Raw genomic sequence first — 21,762 nt, 5'->3', positions numbered from 1 at the left:
CCAGTTATAACATGTCTCACCCTGAACTGTCTTGTCTTTTCATTAGGTGACCTACCCCACTAAACTGTGATATCTTTGGGGCCAAAAACAGTTCCATACTCTTTCATAGCTGGGCTCTCAATCTCCACTTCCTGAACACCGTCATTGGTTAACACTCAAAATATTTCTTGCTTTCATGTGAATGCTATAATTTCACCTTTAGTCCTTTTTATAGTACTTCTTACCACCCACCTCCTCCTGTTCAATCTTTACATTAGCACTTTCCAGTTTTATATATTCCATTTAGTTTTGCCAATGGAATTAAAGAAACATTCTCTTTTTGCATCTATCTACTCCAGAGTCCTTTCCCTGATCGCACCTTAACATCTTCAACTACCTCTTGAAAAATTTTCTAATTGCCTAGGAAGTCACTTTTCCCATTTAATTTACTCAACTATTTTCCCTTTTTTGTATTTTCCAAGACCTCTAGAAAAATAATTACCAGATTTTCTGTTGTGGCTATTCCCCACATACCTCCACCCCCTCCTCCTTCCTCAGATTGTAATTGTCAAAAATAGCAGGACTGTACTTCTGAACATTTATATGGTGCTATGTAGACTTAAACAAATCTCATTCCTCAAACTGCATAAATAAACTCCCTTTTGCCTTCAACTCATTCAGAAAGACTTCCCTCTGGAAATCTGGGCCTCCCTTCAGGATGGTGCCAGACTCCTGACTCCTGCAGCCCTCTGGAAGGAAAGGACCCACTCTTCACAGGATGGAGACCTTAGGGTCGGGAGTTGGGGTGGGTCCACTTGCTCTTTAGAGCCACCAACAGACTAACACTTTGCCAGCCTCTCCTCCTTCTAGGCCCATGAGCTCTAACTAAACGTCCTTCCTCTGCATCTCATCTCTCAGTCCTGTGGCCAACCCACTTAACACACCTGCTTTCCACTTGCTTGACCTCCTCATCCCTAATATTCTCTTTCACTCACTTCAGCCACCCACATTCTGGATTCCACCTTGGACTCACTCATCCCCTAGGACTACTCCCCTTGCAACTTCCCAGCCATCCTGCTTCCTGGGCCTCCTGCCCTGACCTCAGAGAGCACGGCAATCCTTCATTCCACCCATTTCTCCCAGTTGGTTGCCATCCTGGCCTCTTCCTTCCCTGCCCAGACTGGATTCTGTAGCTGATCTCCAGAATTGCCCTATTTACCAGAACCCTCAGTTCCCTGCCGGCAAACCTTTGGCTGGACTTCCTGACACCAACTCACTACCTGGATGGCCTTCTATTTCTCCTGACCCCACTCTCTGGCTACCAGGCCCTAGACCTTTGCTTAGGCCTCCTGCAGTCTCAACCGAACCTCTTCCTAAGTGCTGGCTCCATTCATCCACTCCTGGTTTGGCTTCCTCCATTCCCTTCCAAGCTCCCATTCTGAATGAATGAAATGAAAACCTTGTATTTCTATTATAATTTAGTACTTTAAAAAATGCTTTTGGATATTTATGTTATCTTATTCACAAGACAACCTCTTATGGGGTGGAAGCTCAAGAATACTGCAGCCAAAGAAGAACTAAATAGACATTTATCCAAAAGACAAACAGATGGCCAAAAGGCACAAGAAAAGATGCTCAACATCGCTAATTATTAGAGAAGTGCAAGTCAAAACTACAATGAGGTATCACCTCACACCAGTCAGAATGGCCATCATCAAAAAGCCTACAAATAATAAATGCTGGAGAGGGTGTGGAGAAAAGGGAACCCTTCTACACTGTTGGTGGGAATGTAAATTAGTGTAAATCAGCCACTATGGAGAACAGTATGGAGGTTCCTTAAAAAGTTAAAAATAGGGACTTCCCAGGTGGCACAGTGGTTAAGAATCCGCCTGCCAATGCAGGGGACATGGGTTTGAGCCCTGCTCTGGGAAGATCCCACATGCCACAGAGCAACGAAGCCCATGCACCACAACTACTGAAGTCCACGTGCCTAGAACCCGTGCTCCGTAACAAGAGAAGCCACCGCAATGAGAAGTCCGCTCACTGCAATGAAGAGTAGCCCCCGCTCGCCACAACTAGAGAAAGCCTGTGCGTAGCAACGGAGACCCAACACAGCCAAAAAAAAAAAAAGGTTAAAAATATGGTAACCATATGATCCAGCAATCCCACTCCTGGGCATATATCCGAAAAAGACAAAAACTCTAATTTGAAAAGATATGTGCACCCCAATGTTCATAGCATCACTATTCACAATAGCCAAGATATGGAAGTAACCTAAGTGTCCATCGACAGATGAATGGATAAAGAAGATGTGGTATATATATATATATATATATATATATACAATTGAATATTACTCAGCCACAAAAAAAAGAAATAATGCCATTTGTAGCAATATGGACAGACCTAGAGATTATCATACTAAGTGAAGTAAGTCAGAAAGAGAAAGACAAATACCATATGATATCACTTATATGTGGAATCTAAAAAATAATACAAATGAACTTATTTACAAAACAGAGCCAGACTCACAGACATAGAAAACAAAATTATGGTTACCAAAGGGGAAAGTGGGGGGAGAGATAAGTTAGGAGTATGGGATCAACAGATACACACTACTATATATAAAATAGGTAAATAAAAAGGATTTACTGTATAGCATAGTTTCAGGTGTAAAGGAAAGTGATTCGGATATCCAAATCACTTTCCTGTATACCTGAAACTAACACAATATTGTAAATCAACTATATGTCAATACTATTTTAAAAAAAGAGGGCTTCTCTGGTGGCGCAGTGGTTGGGGGTCCGCCTGCCGATGCAGGGGACACGGGTTCGTGCCCTGGTCCGAGAAGATCCCACATGCTGCGGAGCGGCTGGTCCCGTGAGCCATGGCCGCTGAGTCTGTGCGTCTGGAGCCTGTGCTCCGCAACGGGAGAGGCCACAACAGTGAGAGGCCCGCGTACCGCAAAAAAAAAAAAAAAAAAAGAAAACCCAACCAACAAGAGGAGTCATAGCACTGGAAGAGCAGCTGAGCCTGGCAATGATGAATCAGGGTGGAGAAGAGAAGAGCAGTTTGGAACTTGCTATGGGGGACTACTTTCATGCATCATTAGTGCACAATGGAGGAGAAGACTGCTGTGGCATGCTCACTTCTGAACCAAATAACAATAAAATAAAACAGACTGTTTCCCTCCCCTTCCTCTGCCATCTAGACATTTGCCATGTAATAAAGAACATAAATACAATCAGGTACAAATCCTAATGGATCTACAGATAACAATAATATTAAACAAAGACCCAAATTAAATCTTTAAAATTTTTTTGTGAAACGTGTGAAAAAACCAAATCTTTCAACTTCTTGGATAAAAACTGTCCTATTATATCTGTATTTGTACCTATCCCTAATAAAACTAATATTGTTATTTGTCCTAGGACTGCCTTCCCCCAACAAAAATATAAATATTTAGCAAAATAATCATTTACCTTATAGTAGATCAAAAAAAGATCATCCAGTTTCCCATGCAAATCACCTGGAAATGAAATGAAAAATCGCTATTCAGTAGGAACAAGAATTTAAAAACTGAAAAGACAAAAACTCTAATTTGAAAAGATACGTAACAGAATTTAAAAACTGAAATACTACTGATATACTCCAAGCGTTTTCAGGACATCGGGTTTTTACCCTATGATGATATTAATTCAACAGACAACTTGTTTCCATAGCACTCTATGGAAACTTTGTCCCCTTTCCTATAGGGGACAGCATCCAATATGGCAATTACCTATTCACTCCTGCCATTTATGGGCCTCCCTTCAGGATGGGCCTCTGTGCCAAGTGCTCTGTGCCACTCTCTGCCAAGTGCTAGACTAAGGGTTTACGTGAATTGTCTTGTTCAATCCTTACAACCACTCTATGAGATGGGTATTGTTTTCATCATACTCATTTTACGAATGAGGCTCGGAGTAGTTAAGTAACTTATGCAAAGTTGCCCAGCTACGCAGTAGCAGAGCTGGAATTCAAACTCAACTTTATCTCTCTTCAAAAGTGAAGCTCTGGGCTTCCCTGGTGGCACAGCGGTTGAGAGTCCGCCTGCCGATGCAGGGGACATGGGTTCATGCCCCAGTCCGGGAGGATCCCACGTGCCGTGGAGCGGCTGGGCCCGTGAGCCGTGGCCACTGGGTGTGCGCGTCCGGAGCCTGTGCTCCGCAACGGGAGAGGCCACAACAGTGAGAGGCCCGCGTACCACAAAAAAAACACACACACAAAAAACTGAAGCTCTTAGTGATTGTTCTGGACTACCTACACTGTAATCTCTAGGAGAACAGCAGTATCATCTATATTGGCATTAAACCCCAAATGCCTCCCATAGTACCTGCTGCATAGTAGGCACTCAATAATTAAGTTTAATTGCTAAATGCAAAGGTTTTTAAAGCCACATTTTCAAAAATATGCTCCAGCAGTAGCATCTGAAACTTAAAAATTTTGAGTAGATAGTTGACATTCTCTTGATGAGACTATTAGAGAAAACAAAAATGAAAGCATGGCTTTATAAAACTCAGCCAACTAAGGGAAAACATATAAATAGATGAAGTCATTAATTTAAAAACAAGAGTAAATATGTAAGTATTCAAAAGCCCTATTTGGATAACTATTTCTAGGTAAATATTTGACTTTCATAACCTCTGATCATAAATTTTTATTCCTTGTATCCAACTTAATTACCAAATATAATTTAATTCAGGAATACTTTTCCTCAGTTTGCTTAAAATGCTACAACCAAACTTAACCAAATATATACATGAAATGACTCCAATTATAATGGGAATCATAAAATTAAAATCCTACATCACCAGCACTTATTTATAAAATGACTACAATATTAAGAGCATATTAATACTACCATATGCTTAAATCTCATTGCTCTCACTCCAAATCTAAGGAAATAAAAATGGAAGGACTTTACTTATTAGTTAAATATATATTTTTTTTTGTTTTCCTAATTTTCTTCAGGATACTCCAATAAAGATGGTTAAAAAAAAAAAAACAACTTCAGCTAAGAAAATATGAGCTCATTCACTCAGCAGCTACATTATGCTGCTTTAAAGGAGAGGCACCAATGTACACCATTGAGAATGGTGACACAGCAGAGGTATGTATATGTTTGCCAAATCTGTGTGTGGTTAGTGCTTCTGAGGCCACATCAGAAAAATATGAGTTCTGATGGCAGGGAGGAATTTCTGAGAGGGAGACAAGCATAATAATAAAAATGCTGTGAGTCAGGTATTCTGTAGAATTTGTTTAATTGGGAGCTTTAGAATATCTGCAATGCCTTAATGGACAAAGTATTTCACTTCATATCAATAAAACAAGCTACTATTAGCAGCTTTGGTTCCAGTTAAAAAAAAAGCAAAAAACAAAAAACCCCAAAGATTTGGGTAGTCAGAACTGTTGCAGCTGGTATGCTAATAAATGAATTGGTTTCAGCATATTAACAGTTGAGGCTATACAAATATTTTTATTTTCATTTTTTTCATAAGCTGCCTTATTATTTTTTAATTAATTAATTAGGCTGCTCCAGGTCTTAGCTGCAGCACGTGGGATCTTCGTTGCCGCGTGTGGGATCTTCCTTGCAGCATGCAGGGTCTCTAGTTGCGGCATGCAAACTCTTAGTTGAGGCATGTGGGACCTAGTTCCCTGACCAGGGATCAAACCTGGGCCCCCTGCATTGGGAGCACTTAGCCACTGGACCACCAGGGAACTCCCTAAAAATATTTTTAACTTCTAGTTGGACAGCAAGAGATAAAACTCAATGTATCATGGAAAGGCAGCCACAGAAAGATATTTCCACTGCATACAAAAACCTAAGTGCATAACTGGTTATCATTTATAACATAAACTAAAACACCTACTATATTTCATGCACGTTGAGAAATGTGTAGCATGTTTAGATGTGCATGTAAAAAAATGCATCTGGAAATTAAAATAATGGTAAAGGTTCATCATAATTTCTCCCCCTTTCCTAGTACTGTCTTAAACAGAGGATGTTTATGAAAATATGGCCCTGATTTTAAATTTTATTTTAAATGATGACCAAATTTTTCTAAGTTCAATGGGGCTATTAAAGACAGAAAATAATAATTCCTATGCTATGGGAACCTATGGGCCTTGGTTTTTCCTTCTATCAATGGTGCTACATGGAAGAAGTCTGGAAATAAATGCCCTGCCAAGATGTGGGTATCTTTAAAATAATGGAACTGTCCAATCAATCCATTCCCTAGTCCTTGTCTCATGATGGAAAATGAAACATCAGTCAGAGCAGTGCATGATGGGAGTTGGGATAGCAGATACGGAGTTGGCTCTAACCTGGGATGCAGAAGATCTGATTTTTAATTCTGACTCTGCCACTAACCAGCTGAGTAAGCTGAGGTGGAGAGAGGGGGACAAGTTACTACATAGAAATGCATGGAAGGCAATACACTTTTCTCTCTGGGCCTCAATTTCATCCGTAAGAGCAAGGGATAGACTAGATGGTCTCTGTAAGAACCACTCAGTTCTTACACTGCATGATTCCAGGACTTACATGCCCTCTAATTAATTCATGTCTTCTTCCAGATCCTTTTATGCAAAGCTAAGTCTCCAATGGCAACTGGAGGTATACTGGAAACATATGGGAGCAGATCACACTCCCTGTTTGGCCTATTATATACACTCTGAGAGCAAACCTCGCCTTGGCTCCAGAGGCTTCATGGGTTGGCATCGCTTCCTGAGCCTCATGACCCAAAATTCTTTATCTCCATGAAAAGTAAGTGCTGATGAGGCCTTGAATAAAAGGTCCCCACTGCTGAGATGCATCATCTGGAAGGCAGAGATGTGGTGGCCTGATTCGGCTGGAATTGAACCATTAAGGACTCTTCAAAAGCCTGAGTCAGGACATGTCAAGGAGCATGTACTGCTACATCGAGTCCCTGTCACCACTATCAGATGCTAGAATGGAAATAGTTTAATTAGATTGTCAAATCTATTCTACCTGCCAGAGTAAAAGAAACATGGGCTAAAAATTGATTTGGAAAATAACAATCACTGTTTTGTAACCTAAAGGCTTAATTAGAAGTTAAGGGAATTGCTGTTCCTTCCACGCACTCCATTCTCAGACAGTTGCAAGCACGCTGAGCACCAACTGTGTTGAATTTCAATGTGTACTGCTTCTTGAAGCAATATCCTGTCAGACTGGCCTATATGATAACAAAATCTCAGCTCTTGTTATTTAGAAGAACAAGGAACAGATTTCTGGGACATTCCCACTCTTCTAAAAGCTGCAGAGACCAGTTGGAAAAATCTAAAACAGCAGCCGAGGGCAGAGAAGAATTTAGTCTCCACCCTGCCTTGGGCTTTTCTCTTCCCAGCATAAGTGGCATGCAGAGGCCCACCTAGAAAAAGCTACATTGAACAAAGATAATGAGAGCCAGAGGGAGGGTAAAGAACACTTATTCCACCCATGGGTGATTTTCTGTATTAAAATGCTGCCTGCCTTTATAAAAAGCTATGAGTTCTTTAATTTCTCACATAATTAATTCCTGCCAGCTGGTATGCAAAACAAAGACAAGATAGGAAACAGTACTATCATGATAGAAAACTCTATATTAACACTTTTCCCTTAACACAGTCCAATTTACACAGTTTTCAAGTTAGGCCAATGATGTAGAACCAAGAGGCTCCTAAATATTAATTTGGCAACACTGCTCTGAAACTTACCACAGATTGTTATCTCTTTGGAGGGAGAAGTTTTTATGTGAGTGAAATTCGGCATTTGCTGCAGGAGCTTCTTGGTTTCAAAGAGCACCTCTAAGACATAATAAGCATGAAGTATCTGTGAGGGCGAAGGAGAGGAAATAGATATCATGAACTAGGAGAAAAGGCATGAGTGTGTAGAAAGCAATATAGGTGGAACATATGAGCACGTTTCAGGTAGCTGTAGTTCACGACAATCTCTAAATTATTTTTAAATAGATTATCCTAGCACAGTAGCTGGCACATAATAAGCCCTCACTAGAGATGTGTAAGTTGAATGAATGAATGGTTCCTAGGACGTCTATATTCTCATGTTCTTAATTGACATCACCCATTCACAGAACATTTCTTATTATTCTTGGTCCTTAGAGCCCAAGAGAGGTGACAAGAAAAAAAGGAGACTCCCTTGCCCTAAGGAAATGTGCAGGCAAAAAAGTAAAGAAAAGAGAAGGAGGGAAAAGAGAGAGAAGTAGAAAGGAAGAGAGAAGCAGAGAGAGATTGTTCAAGAGGAGCTGCTTTGCATTTGCTTGTGACCTCCTGCCCCGGGGCTGGGAATTAGATGGGGGTGCTGGGTTAGGAGGTCTCACAAGGTAGCCAGACAGGCCCCAAGGGACTCCTGAGCCAGGTGTCCTAGGTGTGGCTCAATATTTGGTGCACAGACATGAGTTTACAGGACAGCAAGCACACTTATATACAAGTGTAAGTATAGAACATATTGCCAATTCAAATAAACCATTCAGATTAGCTCCTATTATGACTATTCATCCCTTGATCTCCTCCAGTTACAGTGTTGATGACAGCATTGTTTTGGACAGATTTACTGGGTTTTCTCTTCCAGGCTTTTCTGTTTGTTTGTTTTTAAATACAGTGTGTTGTTCTCCCTTTTTTTAAATTATGAACTATTCCAAATACATAATTCAAAAAGTGATGTAGCTGATACAAATTTAACAGATGCTAACACCACTTTCTAGTCAGGAGTGTCTGTGCCTGTACTGTCCAATGCAGTAGACACTGGTCACATGGGGCTATTGACCACTTGAAATGGGGTCAAAATTGAGATGTCATGTAAGCACAAAATACGCATTGGATTTTAAAGACAGTATGAAAAAAAAGTAAAACATCTCATAAAAAACTTTTAATATGATTACATATTAAAATGATAATTTTATATGTTGAAGTAAATAAAATACATTATTAAAATCAATTTCACTTGTTTCTTTTTGCCTTTATAATGTTGACTACTAGAAGATTTTAAATTATGTATGTGGATCACATTATATTCCTATTGGACAGCACTGGTTTAGATTATTGGAGGCTGAGAGAGAGGTCATATCTACATATTGTTCAGATAATGCTTTGGGCATGGGATTCAGGACAGATGGAACCCTTTGGAACAATCCTATCTTGTGGTGTCCTGAAATTTCCATTTCCACTTCCTATTAAAATAATGAAATTATTTTCCATTTCCACTTCCTATTAAAATTATTTAATCATGAAATTCTCCAAATTTATTTTTTTAAAAAAAACCAGGAAGCAGGATTGGAAGCAATGTGAGAATTAGGAGGAAAGAGAAGGTCCCCTGGATGTTAATTAGTGGGGAGCAACCCACATTTCCTGTCTCTCCAAACCTAATGGATTGCTAAGGATTTTCCCCACAAAAGCATTCTAAATCGGTGAGTCAAATCTTTAGCCAGATTTTAAAGGAACAGGCAAAACACTCTGATAGCATGATTTATTTTAATTTCCATATTTAATTTATTGATTCCCAAAACTGGCTTCAGTGTTACCTTAAGTTGCCACTGTAGACTTTCTGGACCATTTGTAGTGCTAATCAGAGTAATTACTGTCTGAAAAGGCAGTTGTTTTATTAAGTTAAATTAACAAATAATCATTGAGGATATATTGCAACAACAGAAAATCCCTATTAAGAAAATGTTTTTTCTGGGTCCTTTTTCAATTGGTTAAAATCACTTTGGTATTATTAGTCCCTACAAAGCCAGTCTACTTCTCTTTAAGTAGCATTATAATCGTGTTTATAGCAATATTAAATACTCAAAAGAGTTAACTCAGAAGTTGATTTCTATGTTTACAAATATATTCAGATTAAATGGCAACTTGAATAAAATACTCACATTCTTTTAAAGGCACTGAGGGAGGAAAATATTACTTTGAAAGGATTTTCTTTTTAAAACAGTAACTAGTTTTTAAATGAAAAAAACCCCCACATTTCTAAAGTTGAAATAAAAATTTAAACAGCAAAAAGGAGTATAATAATGAAAAGCAATTTTCCTTCTTCCCCAGACTTCAGTCTCCTTTCCCCATTCCCCAAAACAGCCACTGTTAAGAGTATCTTGAGTATCTTTCCAAAAAATATTCTATGCACTTGCAAGCATATAAAAATCAATATAACCAGGCTTCCCTGGTGGCACAGTGGTTAGGAATCCACCTGCTAATGCAGGGGACACGGGTTCAAGCCCTGGTCCGGGAAGATCCCACATGCCGCGGAGCAACTAAGCCCGTGTGCCACAACTACTGAGTCTGTGCTCTAGAGCCTGCAAGCCACAACTACTGAAGCCTGCACGCCACAACTACTGAAGCCCTCGCGCCCAGAGCCCATGCTCCGCAACAAGAGAAGCCACTGCAATGAGAAGCCCGCGCACCGCAACAAAGAGTAAATAAACCCTACTCGCCGCAACTAGAGAAAGCCCGCACGCAGCAACGAAGACCCAACGCAGCCAAAAATAATAAATAAATAAAATAAATTTTTTAAAAATCAATATAACCACATATGAATATGCAAACACATGTATAAGTACATAATCCCTTAAATAAAATGTGGTATATTCACACAAAGGAATATTATTCGACCAAAAATAGGAATGAGGTACTGACTGATACATGCTACAACATGAATGAACCTTGAAAACATTATACCAAGCAGAAGCCACCAGACACAAAAGGCACATATTATATGATTCCATTTATATAAAATGCACAGATTAGGCAAATCTGTAGAGACAGAAAGTAAACTAGTGGTTGCCAGGGGCTAGGGAGAAGAGGGAATGAGGTACAGGGTTTTGTTTTGAGGATGATAAAAATGTTCTGGAATTAGACAGTGGTGATGGTTGCACCACATTGTGAATATACTAAAAACCAATGAATCATACACTTTATTTAAAATGGTTAAAACAATCAATTTTATGTGATATGAATTTTATCTCAATTTTTAAAAATCAAAATATATAATGCTTATTAATTTTGTTGACAAATGGGAACACATTGTACACTATGTTGAACCTTTTATTCTTCCCTTAGCATCATATATTTTTCATTTTTATAAAATCAAAATTGTCTATCTTTTCTATTATAGCTCCTTGAATTTTTGCCATAGCTTTTATGTCCTTGAGCATATTAAGCATATTTATTTTCAACTCTGAGTCTGATAATGCCATTATCGAAAAACTCTATAGGTTTGTTTCCATTGTTTGCTGTTTGCCTCAGTTTTCTTTTGTGAATCTTGCATTCTCCTGTGCCTGGTTAACATTTGTGTTAAGTTCTGGATACTGTATACGAAAACTTGAAGAAATCATTTAAGGCCCTATTTTCTTACAGAGAGGGTTGAAATTTTCTCTTGGCAGGTGGCTAGGAGCACTAGCTGTCTAGGATGATATCAATTCAATTTCAGGAATTAGATGATTCAAAATTTTGCTTCAGTCCCTACAGAGCCAGTACTTCTCATTCACTCTTACTCCTAGGGTACACCCTTAAGGTCCTAACCTGAGAATGAGGGTTCTGTGGTGATGTCAGAAAATAATGAAGTAGGTAGTTTCAAGATCCCATCCCTCTGCAGAAACACTGAAAAATCAAGCCAAAAAACCAGATCAAACAAACAAAAAAACCTGTCAGACCCAACTTTGTCAGAACTCTGGAAGATAGTCAAAGCTCACAGCAACCAATGCTGAATTAAGAAAGAGGCAACTTAAAAATGGCACAGTGCAAGCAGAAAGGAAAGGCTAAGATGGATTTGTAAACAGCCGGGCTAAGCAGTAAAGGAGTGTACCAACACAGAGCCAATCTGCAAAGACTAGATTTTCCTTGCTTCCCTTTCCTTCCCCTCTGTTCCCTTCCCTTCTTTCTTTCCCTCTCCCTCTTTCTTCCCTCTCCCTCTTTCTTTCCCTCTTTCCTCCTTTCTTTCCTCCTCCCTCCCTCCTCCTCCCTTCCCCCCCCCCTTCTTTCTTTCTTTCTTAATGGCTCTTGGTGTTCAAGGAAATCTCTGTCGAAACACTAGGTGAACACAGCCTAAAAGAAAAGAAACTTTGGAAACCTCACACCCAACTAGACCTAAGAGACATCTATAGACGACTCCACCCAAAACAGCAGACTACACATTTTTTTACAAGTGCACATGGAACATTCTCTAGGATAGACCAGATGTTAGGCTACAAAACAAGACTCAATACATTCTAAAAGACTGGAATCATACAAAGTATCTTCTCTGACCACAATGGAATGAAACTAGAAATCAATAACAGAAGGAAAACTGGAAAGTTCACAAATATGTGGAAATTAAACAACATACTCTTGAATATGTTGAAGAAATCACGAGGGAAATTAGAAAATACTTTGAGATGAACAAAAATTAAAACACAACATACCAAAACTTATGGGATACAGTAAAAGCAATGCTCAATGAGCAATGTATGGCTGTAAATGCCTACATTAAGAAAGAAGAAAGATCTCGAATGAGAAGCCTGACTTAATGCTTAACACATTATTGACCAGAGACACATTAATACGTCTTTTGTTATCTGAACATCATTGACCAGAGACATATCAATACGTTTTTAGAGAGTGATACAATTAACATCACCATGCAAAGTTGTTAGAGCTTAAAACTGATCAAGCGTTCATCATATAACTTATGATTGTCATTATCATTCACATTTTGCTCCATTAGGTTTTTGCTCCAACCTTGTGTATATCATAAACGTAAAATTTTCAAAAATGACACATTGTGAAATTTTGAGTGAAGAAGAACTGTTCCGTGAATTTTATGCAGAAACTTTCTCTGACTGTCCAAGCAACATATATACTAGTGTCCAGAAGATGACACTTCTTCAGAATATAGTTCTGATTCAGACGATGTGAATACAAGACCAACAGAAAGACAAAAAACCTTAGTGATTGATTCTGATACGGAAAGTGAAAATGAAACTCGTGGTGCTGGAGAATGCTCCTTTGCTTCTACAGAAGAGTGGATAGAAGACAACATTTCACAAAAATTAGAAGACTTTACAGGTGTGTCAGATATAACTACTGAATGTAATAACCTGCAAAGTGTTAGTGAAATAACAGCATTGACTTTCTGGCCAGCCAAAATAAAAATCGCCAGCCACAGGCATTAGTTTCTACAAAAATCCCCCCATCAATAATGAGTTAAGGAGCTAGAAAAAGAAGAGCAAATTAAACGGAAAGCCAGCAGAAGGAAGAAGATAGGGATTAGAGTGCGGATAAATGAAATAGAGAACAGAAAACCAATAGAATCAACAAAACCAAAAGTTGGTTCTTTGAAAAGAGCTACAAAATTGACAAAATTTTACCTAGACTGGCCAAGAAAAAAAAGAGAGAAAGTGCAAATAACTATAATCAGAAATGAAAATGGGGACATTACCACTGACCTCAAAGAAATAAAAAGAATTATAAGAGAATATTACGAACAACTGTATACTAACAAATTAGATAACTTAGATGAAATGGACAAATTCCTGGAAACACACACATTATCAAAACACTCAAGAAGAAATAGAAAATCTGAACAGATCTAGAACACATAGAGATTGAATCACTAATCACAAACTTCCTAACAAAGAAAAGTGCAAGACCAGACAGCTTCACTGGTGAACTCTATGAAACGTTTAAAGAAGTAACACCAATCCTTCTCAAACTCTTCTAAAAAATAGAAGAGAAGGAAGCAATTCCTAACTCATTTCATGAGGACAGTATTACCTTGATATCAAAGCCAGATAAAGACACCACACAAAAAGAAAATACAGACCAGTATCCCTTACAAATAAAATGCAAAAATCCTTGACAAGATACCAGCAAACCAAATCCAACAGAATTTCTAAAGAATTATATACCATAACCAAGTGGGATTTATTCCAGGAATATAAGAGTGGTTCAGCATAAGAAAACTAACCAATGTAATACACAACATTACTATAATGAAGGGAAAAAAACACACAATCATCTCAACTAATGCAGAAAAAGTATTTGACAAATTCCAACACCTTTTCATGATAAAGCCACTCAGAAAACTAGGAATAGATGGACACTTCCTCAACTTGATAAACAGCATTTATTAAAAACAAAACCAAACCAAACCATAACTAACATCAAACTCAATGGTGAAAAGATTAAAAGCTTTCTCCCTAAGATCAGGAACAAGAAAAGCATGTCCACTCTCACCACTGCTATTCAACATTATACTGGAAATCCTAGCCAGAGCAGTTAGGCAAGAAAAAGAAATAAAAGGCATCTAAACCAGAAACGAAGAAGTAAAACTCTATTCACAGATGATGTGATCCTGTATATAGAATATCCAAAAGAATACACACACACACACACACACACACACACACACACACACACACACACCTATTAGAGCTAATAAATGAATTCACCAAAGTTGCAGAGTAAAAGATCAACCCACAAAAATCAGTTGTATTTCTATACACCAGCAATGAACAGTTCAAAAGGGAATTAAGAAAGCAATTCATTTTATAATAGCAACCAAAAGAATAAAATACCTAGGAATAAATTTAAGGTAGTGAAAGACTTGTACACTGAAAAGTATAAAATTATAAAGCACAGCTGAAGGAAATTAAAGAAGACCCAAATAAATGGAAAAACAGCCCATGTTCACGGATTAGAAGACTTAATATTGTCAAGAAGACAATACTACCCAAAGCAATCTACAGATTCAGTGCAACCCCTATCAAAATCTCAGTGGGCTTTTTTGCATAAATGGAAAAGTCAATCTTCAAATTCACTGCAAGGGACCCTAAATGCCAAAACAATATTGAAAAAGAATAACAAAGTCAAAGGATTGACACTTCCTGATTTCAAAACTTACCACAAAGCTACAGTAATCAAGACAGTGTGGTACTGGCATAAGGATAGACACACACACCAATGGAAAAGAATTGGGAGTCCAGAAATAAATCCAGACAGCTATGGCCTATTAATTTTTTACAAAGGAACCAAAACCATTCAATGGGGAAAGAACAGATTCTTCAACAAAAGGTATAGGGACAATTGCATATCCACATGCAAAGAATGAAGTTGGACCCATACCTCATACCATATAGAGATGTTAACTGAAAATGGCTCATAGAGCTAAATGTCAGAGCTAAAACTATAAAATTCTTAAAAGAAAACATAGGGGTAAACCTTCATGACCTTGGATTTAGCAATGGATTCTTAGATATAATGCCAAAACACAAGCAACGAAAGAAAAAAGGAGATAAATTTGGACGTCATCAAAATTAGAAACTTTTGTGACTCAAAAGACATTATTAAGAAAGTGACAAGACAACCTACAGAATGGGAGAAAATATTTGCAAATTGTATATCTGATAAGGGACTTGTATCCAGAATATATAAAGAACCCTTACAACTCAATAGTAAAAAGACAAATAACCTGATTTTAAAATGGGCAAAGGATCTGAATAGACATTTCTCCAAAGAATGTGTACAAATGGCCAGTAAGCATGAAAAGATGCTCAACATCTTAGCCATTAGGGAAATGCATATGAGAACCACAATTAGATACCACTTTACACACAACTAGGATAGCTATAATAAAATTAAAAATTTTTTAAAAACATAAAATAACAAGTGTTGGCAAAAAATGTGGAGAAACTGGAACCCTCACCTATTACTAGTGGTAATGTAAAATGGTGCAGCCACTGTGGAAAACAATTTAGCAGTTCCTCAAAATGTTAAACATTGAGTCACCATATGACTCAGCAATTCCACTCCTAGATATAGAAACAACAGAATTGAAAACATATGTTCATATAAAAACTTACACATAAATGTTCACGGCAGCATTGCTCATAATAGCCAAAAGGTAGAAAAAATCCAAATGTTCATCCACTGATGAATGGATAAAAATGTGGTATACTCATATAATAGAATATTAGTCAGCCATAAAAATAAAGGAGTGATGAAATATACTATGGCATGAATGAATCTTAAAAACATTATGCTACGGGAAATAAGCCACATACAAAAGGAAACATATTACATGATTCCGTTTGTACAAAATATCCAGAAGAGACAAATCCACAGAGACAGAAAGTAGAACAGTGGTTGCCAGGAGTGGGGGAGGAGGGAATGGTAATGGGTACGGCACTTCTTCTGGGGGTGAAGAAAATGTTCTGGAATTAGATATTAGTGATTGTTACACAATCTTGTGAATGTACTAAAAAGCACTGAATCAATCGTACACTTTAAAATGGTGAATTTTATAGTATGTGAATTAAACCTCAGAAAAAGAACAAGGAAATACTGTAAGCCTATAGATAGAGAGGAGGTTTCTGTGCACCTGAGGAGGTTTGTATTTAATGGGTTAAGCAGAGCAGAGGGTAGCTCTCATTTAATGTGAAGTTTTTTCCCAAGGGAATGCATTTCTGCTGTAGTATTTTCATCTATTCATTCAACAGATAGCACATGTTATGTACAAGAATCAGGACAGTATCTGCTTCTACTTGCCTGTTGTTGCTTGAAGGCCTCAATCAGTAAATCAATATCAGTAAAAGTGAGAGGAAATTGCAGCCGAGGACCACAGTAGGAGTCTGGGACGTCTATCAACACCCAATAGTCCTGTCTATCCTTGTCCTGGATGTTGCTGTCAAAAAGGTGAGTTACTAATTCTGGAAATGGAAAGACAGAAAAGGGGGGAAAAATCTACATTCCCATACTTAAAATGCAATAAATAACTTCTTGAATACCTAGCCCATGTAAGGCACTGTGCTAAGTGTTATGAATACCAAGATAACCCACACATAACCATGAGGAATGATTTGTTCTGAGATCAGTAGGTACATTCACATGAAGCATCATTATCCCTTCCCAGGTGGACATTTTACCAAAGCAGTGAGTTCATCAGCGGGGAGGAGAGGGAGGAGCACAGGGAAAACTGGTCAATCAAGGTATTTTGATACTCTGAAGCTCTAACTCTACATTTTTTTTTTGCCCACTCTAATCTCTCAGATTTTTACTAATAGGGCTAGAAACATAACAATACATTGTATTTGGTTCAAATATCTGTGGCTATTCAGAATCTACAGAAAATTAAATGGCAACATTTAACTTTTCCCTGTTAGACACTTCAAATTCTACTTACGTAATTGATTTGTTTCTCTTGTCACATAAAAACCAATTTTCTGACATGATTTTCTTTTTCTTCTTGGTAACAAACCATAGGCAGAAATTCCCAAAGGACCTCTCTCTCGAAGAGATATTTCTGTGTAACGGATTACCTGCACTGCCCATTTCAGTAGGTGCTGAGACCCAGGATCTCTTTCTTGCTAGACTGCCTATGAAACAGTCAGCCCAAGAAAAGAAATCTGGCCAATTCAGGTGGAGAAAGATGAAAAGTGATACGGTAGATTGATTGCAAAAGTATCCCCAATTCTCTACTCCAACCTCTAGTCATGCTCTTTTTAATGTGATTTTGCAGCCACTCTCATCAAGAGTCTCCTTCCCCAGACCTTGAAGCTGGGTTGGGTTTGTGACTTGAGTTGGACTAAAGAATATGGTGGAAGTGTTATGTACCAGTTCCAAGCCGGCCTCAGGAGGCCTTGTATGCTTCCATGCTCTCTCTTTTGAAACTGTGCCACTATCACAAATCCCAGGCTAGTCTACTGAAAGCTCCAAGACCATGTGGAGCAGAGCTGAGTCACCCAAGCCACGGCCATCCTTGATCAGCCACCCGCCAGCAGACCTGTAAACACGAGGGAACTCCAACCAAGACCCAAAAAACTGCCAAATCAAGTCTGCCAAGATCAGCAGAAGTGCTCAGCTGATCTGTACACTTGTGAGCAAAAAGAAATGTTTATTACATGCTACTGAGCTATTATGGTTGTTTAATACACAGTATTATTGCAGTAACAGATAACTGATAGAGAGGACAATGACATACTCTTCAGCTCATTAATACTGAATTGCTACTAAGCTCATTAATTAGAAGTTCTCTAGGGTTTCCCTGGTGGCACAGTGGTTGAGAATCCGCCTGCCAATGCAGGGGACAGGGGTTGAAGCCCTGCCTGGTCTGGGAAGATCCCACATGCCACGGAGCAACTAAGCCTGCGTGCCACAACTACTGAGCCCGCGTGCCACAACTACTGAAACCCGCACGCCTAGAGCCCGTGCTCCGCAACGAGAAGCCACTGCAATGAGAAGACTGCACACCACAACGAAGAGTAGCCCCTGCTCACCGCAACTAGAGAAAGCCCTCATGCAGCAACAAAAACCCAATGCAGCCAAAAATAAATAAATAAATGAATAAGAAGTTCTCTATAGGTTTGGAAGGTATGATGTTAGCAGATGTAGACAGAATACGTTGTTTTTCATTATTCAGTTATGCTGAGAGATTACAATTAAAAATTAAACTTGAAATTTTTTCTAAAGTCATAATATTTGGTAATTTTAAAATGTTTTCTAAATTATTGTGTACTTCAATTTTTTTTGTGGTAATTGACGATGTTTTATAAGAAGTTAAATTTAGGAGTAATAATGTCTGTCTTCAGTGTGGTCCAGCAGAGGTTGTTTTTCTCATTGGGATTTGGTTTGAGATTTGAGAAAACTTAATTATTTCATTTTATGTTTGAAAACTAGAAATGCAGAGCATCTTGGTCAATTTTATCTCAGGTTCATTTTGCAGGCAGAAAAGCCAAACTATTCTACTTGACTATCTTAATGATCATTTCTACTTGGTAGTCTTTCTTAGAATAGCATCTTACTCCAAAAAAACACCTTTCTTCTTCCCAGCTCTACTTACTGAAAAATCAGGCTCCTCTTGGGAAAACAACAACAACAACCAAACAAACAAAACCAAAAACAACCTCAGCAGTTTCACTATATCATCTTTTTTTTTTAACATCTTTATTGGAGTATAATTGCTTTCCAATGGTGTGTTAGTTTCTGCTTTATAACAAAGTGAATCAGCTATACATATACATATATCCCCACATCCCTTCCCTCTTGCGTCTCCCTCTCACCCTCCCTATCCCACCCCTCTAGGTGGTCACAAAGCACCGAGCTGATCTCCCTGTGCTATGCGGCTGCTTCCCACTAGCTATCTCTTTTACGTTTGGTAGTGTATATATGTCCATGCCACTCTCTCACTTTGTCCCAGCTTACCCTTCCCCCTCCCCGTGTCCTCAAGTCCATTCTCTAGTAGGTCTGCGTCTTTATTCCCGCACTATATCATCTTATAACTACCTTACTGAGAAATCCCAACTGGTGAGGTATAAACAAGAACTGATTTTCTTTTCCCGATCATTGCCTTCACCAATGTTCTGTCAACTTTCCCTTTCTCATCAGCTAACTGACACATCAAGTCAATTCCACCAGTTCTGGTTATTAAAACTCAGTCTTGTTATTTAAGACCATAATAAAAATATTGCTTTTCTTCTTAAAAAAAAAAAGTCCAGTCTGGCCCTTCCTTTCATACATTTGATGACCCTCATTTCTTATAAGTTCAGTGATAAATATATGAAAAAGCACCATTTCCCTAAACCAATTGTTTTCTTTTTTTTTTTTTTGGTCTTGCTGTGCAGCTTGCAGGATCTTAATTCCCCAACCAGGGATTGAACCTGGGCCCCCTGCAGTGGAAGCACAGAGTACTAACCACTGGGCCACCAGGGAATTCCCTAAACCAATTCTTTTTTTTTTTTTTTTAATTTAGTTTTGCCTGCATTGGGTCTTCGTTGCTGTGCACGGGCTTTCTCTAGTTGCAGCAAGCAGGGGCTACTCTTTGTTGCGGTGTGCCGGCTTCTCATTGCTGCGAAGCACAGGCTCTAGGCGCCTGGGCTTCAGTAGTTGTGGCACGTGGGCTCAGTAGTTGTGGCTCGTGGGCTCTAGAGCGCAGGCTCAGTCGTTGTGGCGCACGGGCTTAGATGCTCCGCGGCATGTGGGATCTTCCCGGACCAGGACTCAAACCTGTGTCCCCTGCATTGACAGGCAAATTCTTAACCACTGCGCCACCAGGGAAGCCCCCAAACCATTCTTAATCAAAACTACTCAATATGAAATATCAATAAACATCAAATCATAATCCTTCTGCTGGTTTTTATCCACATAAAAAAGAATAACATAGATTTTCTTCCTAACGTGGGTAGCTAACGTGCATCATATGTGAAAACAATCAAAAGCGTTAACATTTCAAATGCAAGTACTGTCCTTGTGGGCTGTAACTATTATAACTAATAATAATAATTTAATGAATGCCAGCTATAAGAATATTTGTGCAACAGGTGATTAGAATTAATCCATACCTATTTGGTTTACAATTCTGTCAACATGAATCTACAGTAATTAAATATAATAAAATCTTGACTTATAACTGAATGATGCCTTAACAAGTTGTTCTAAAGAAAATACCTCAAAAATACCCCCTACACACAATCTTCTTTTGCCCAGTACAGACTCAAAATCTGGACTAGGAAAAATCTAAAGCCCATAATTTAAAAAAAAAAAAAATTTCTGCCTCTACCACCTGCATATGTCACTTTGAATACTAGCTCCAGACGTTGCTGGAAAAAGAAAAGCACAAACTGAACCATGTTTATAGTTATCTCATTTCTCAATTATGAATCTGGATTAAAATCATGAGTGTTCATACAATAAGTTCAATAGATGCCAAAATGAAAGTTGGTAAAATTCAACACCTGTTCTTGATTTTTTTAAAAACTCAGAAAACTAGGACTGGAAGGATACCTCCTTAACGTATTTTTTAAAATTTAAATCAACGGTAATGGTTTTTCCATTAAATCATTAACAAAACGAGGATGCCCAATTTCACTGTTTCATTTTAACACTGTTCTGCTATCTCCAGCAAATATAATAAAACATGAAGCCAAAATAAGAGCAGTGACTCTTGCATAGAAAGATATAAAAATAAAGTTACTTGTGACCAGTGTGATTAAATATCTACACTCAAGGAAATCAACTGAAAAACTCCTGGAATTGATAGGAAAATTAAAATAATACAGCGGTTAATCTCACTGGTTTGAATCACAGCTTCACCACTGATAAGATGAATAACCTTGGGAGGTTACCTTATAAGCCTCAGTATTCTCATCCACAAAAGGGGGATGAGAATACTAATTCCACTGGTTTGTCATGAAAACTAAATGAAATGATATATTTAAAGCACTTAAAAGACACGGCACATGGCATTTAATAAATATGAGTAGTAATAATTATTATTTAATGTTACTGTTCAATAGTATCACAATACAAAATAAACAGACATAAACCAAACGCTTCACTAAATACTAGCAATAATCATTAGGGAGATATGGGGGGGAGATATCTTATTCACCATAGCAACAAAAAATATAAAATACGTGGCTTGATAGGACATTTTGATTGATCTGGGAAGCAGAAAGAAAAGTCAAAACAACACTTCCACTCACTCCATCCCACTCCCCACTTCCACCAGACTCTGTTTAAACCTGTTGCTATGTATTTAGCAGCTTTGGCTTTCTACCTGTGGGAGGAGGCTGATGTGAAAAATCAGACTGGGGAATGGATGTGCAGCACCTCCCCATCAAGTCCTATGAATTGGCTTTGAGCAAGCAGTAGGACATGTAGGTCACCTCTCACCTTTGGAACCCCCAGAATGTCTCAGCATACTCTGTGCCTCAGAGTTAAAACCATTAAACTGGCCCTGGTATCTGGAAATGTTAAGTGACCTTCCAG

At 38.4% G+C, this 21,762-nt stretch overlaps 1 protein-coding gene across 1 annotated transcript in view; it reads right to left on the bottom strand.

Annotated features, from left to right (window-relative positions):
* PPEF1 (protein phosphatase with EF-hand domain 1) overlaps window positions 1–21,762 on the bottom strand; it is a gene marked incomplete at both ends in the record, with an annotated part of 123,834 nt that overhangs the window by 50,144 nt on the left and 51,928 nt on the right. Inside the window, 3 exons of the mRNA XM_082864221.1 lie at window positions 3,462–3,508; window positions 7,732–7,846; window positions 16,546–16,706. Of these exons, the coding sequence (XP_082720347.1) occupies window positions 3,462–3,508; window positions 7,732–7,846; window positions 16,546–16,706 (323 nt within the window). The remainder of the gene's footprint in view (window positions 1–3,461; window positions 3,509–7,731; window positions 7,847–16,545; window positions 16,707–21,762) is intronic.

Source organism: Leucopleurus acutus, assembly GCF_964270905.1.
Source record: "Leucopleurus acutus genome assembly, chromosome: X".
Lineage (NCBI taxonomy): Eukaryota > Metazoa > Chordata > Mammalia > Artiodactyla > Delphinidae > Leucopleurus > Leucopleurus acutus.
This window is presented reverse-complemented; position numbering and strand designations above follow the sequence as displayed.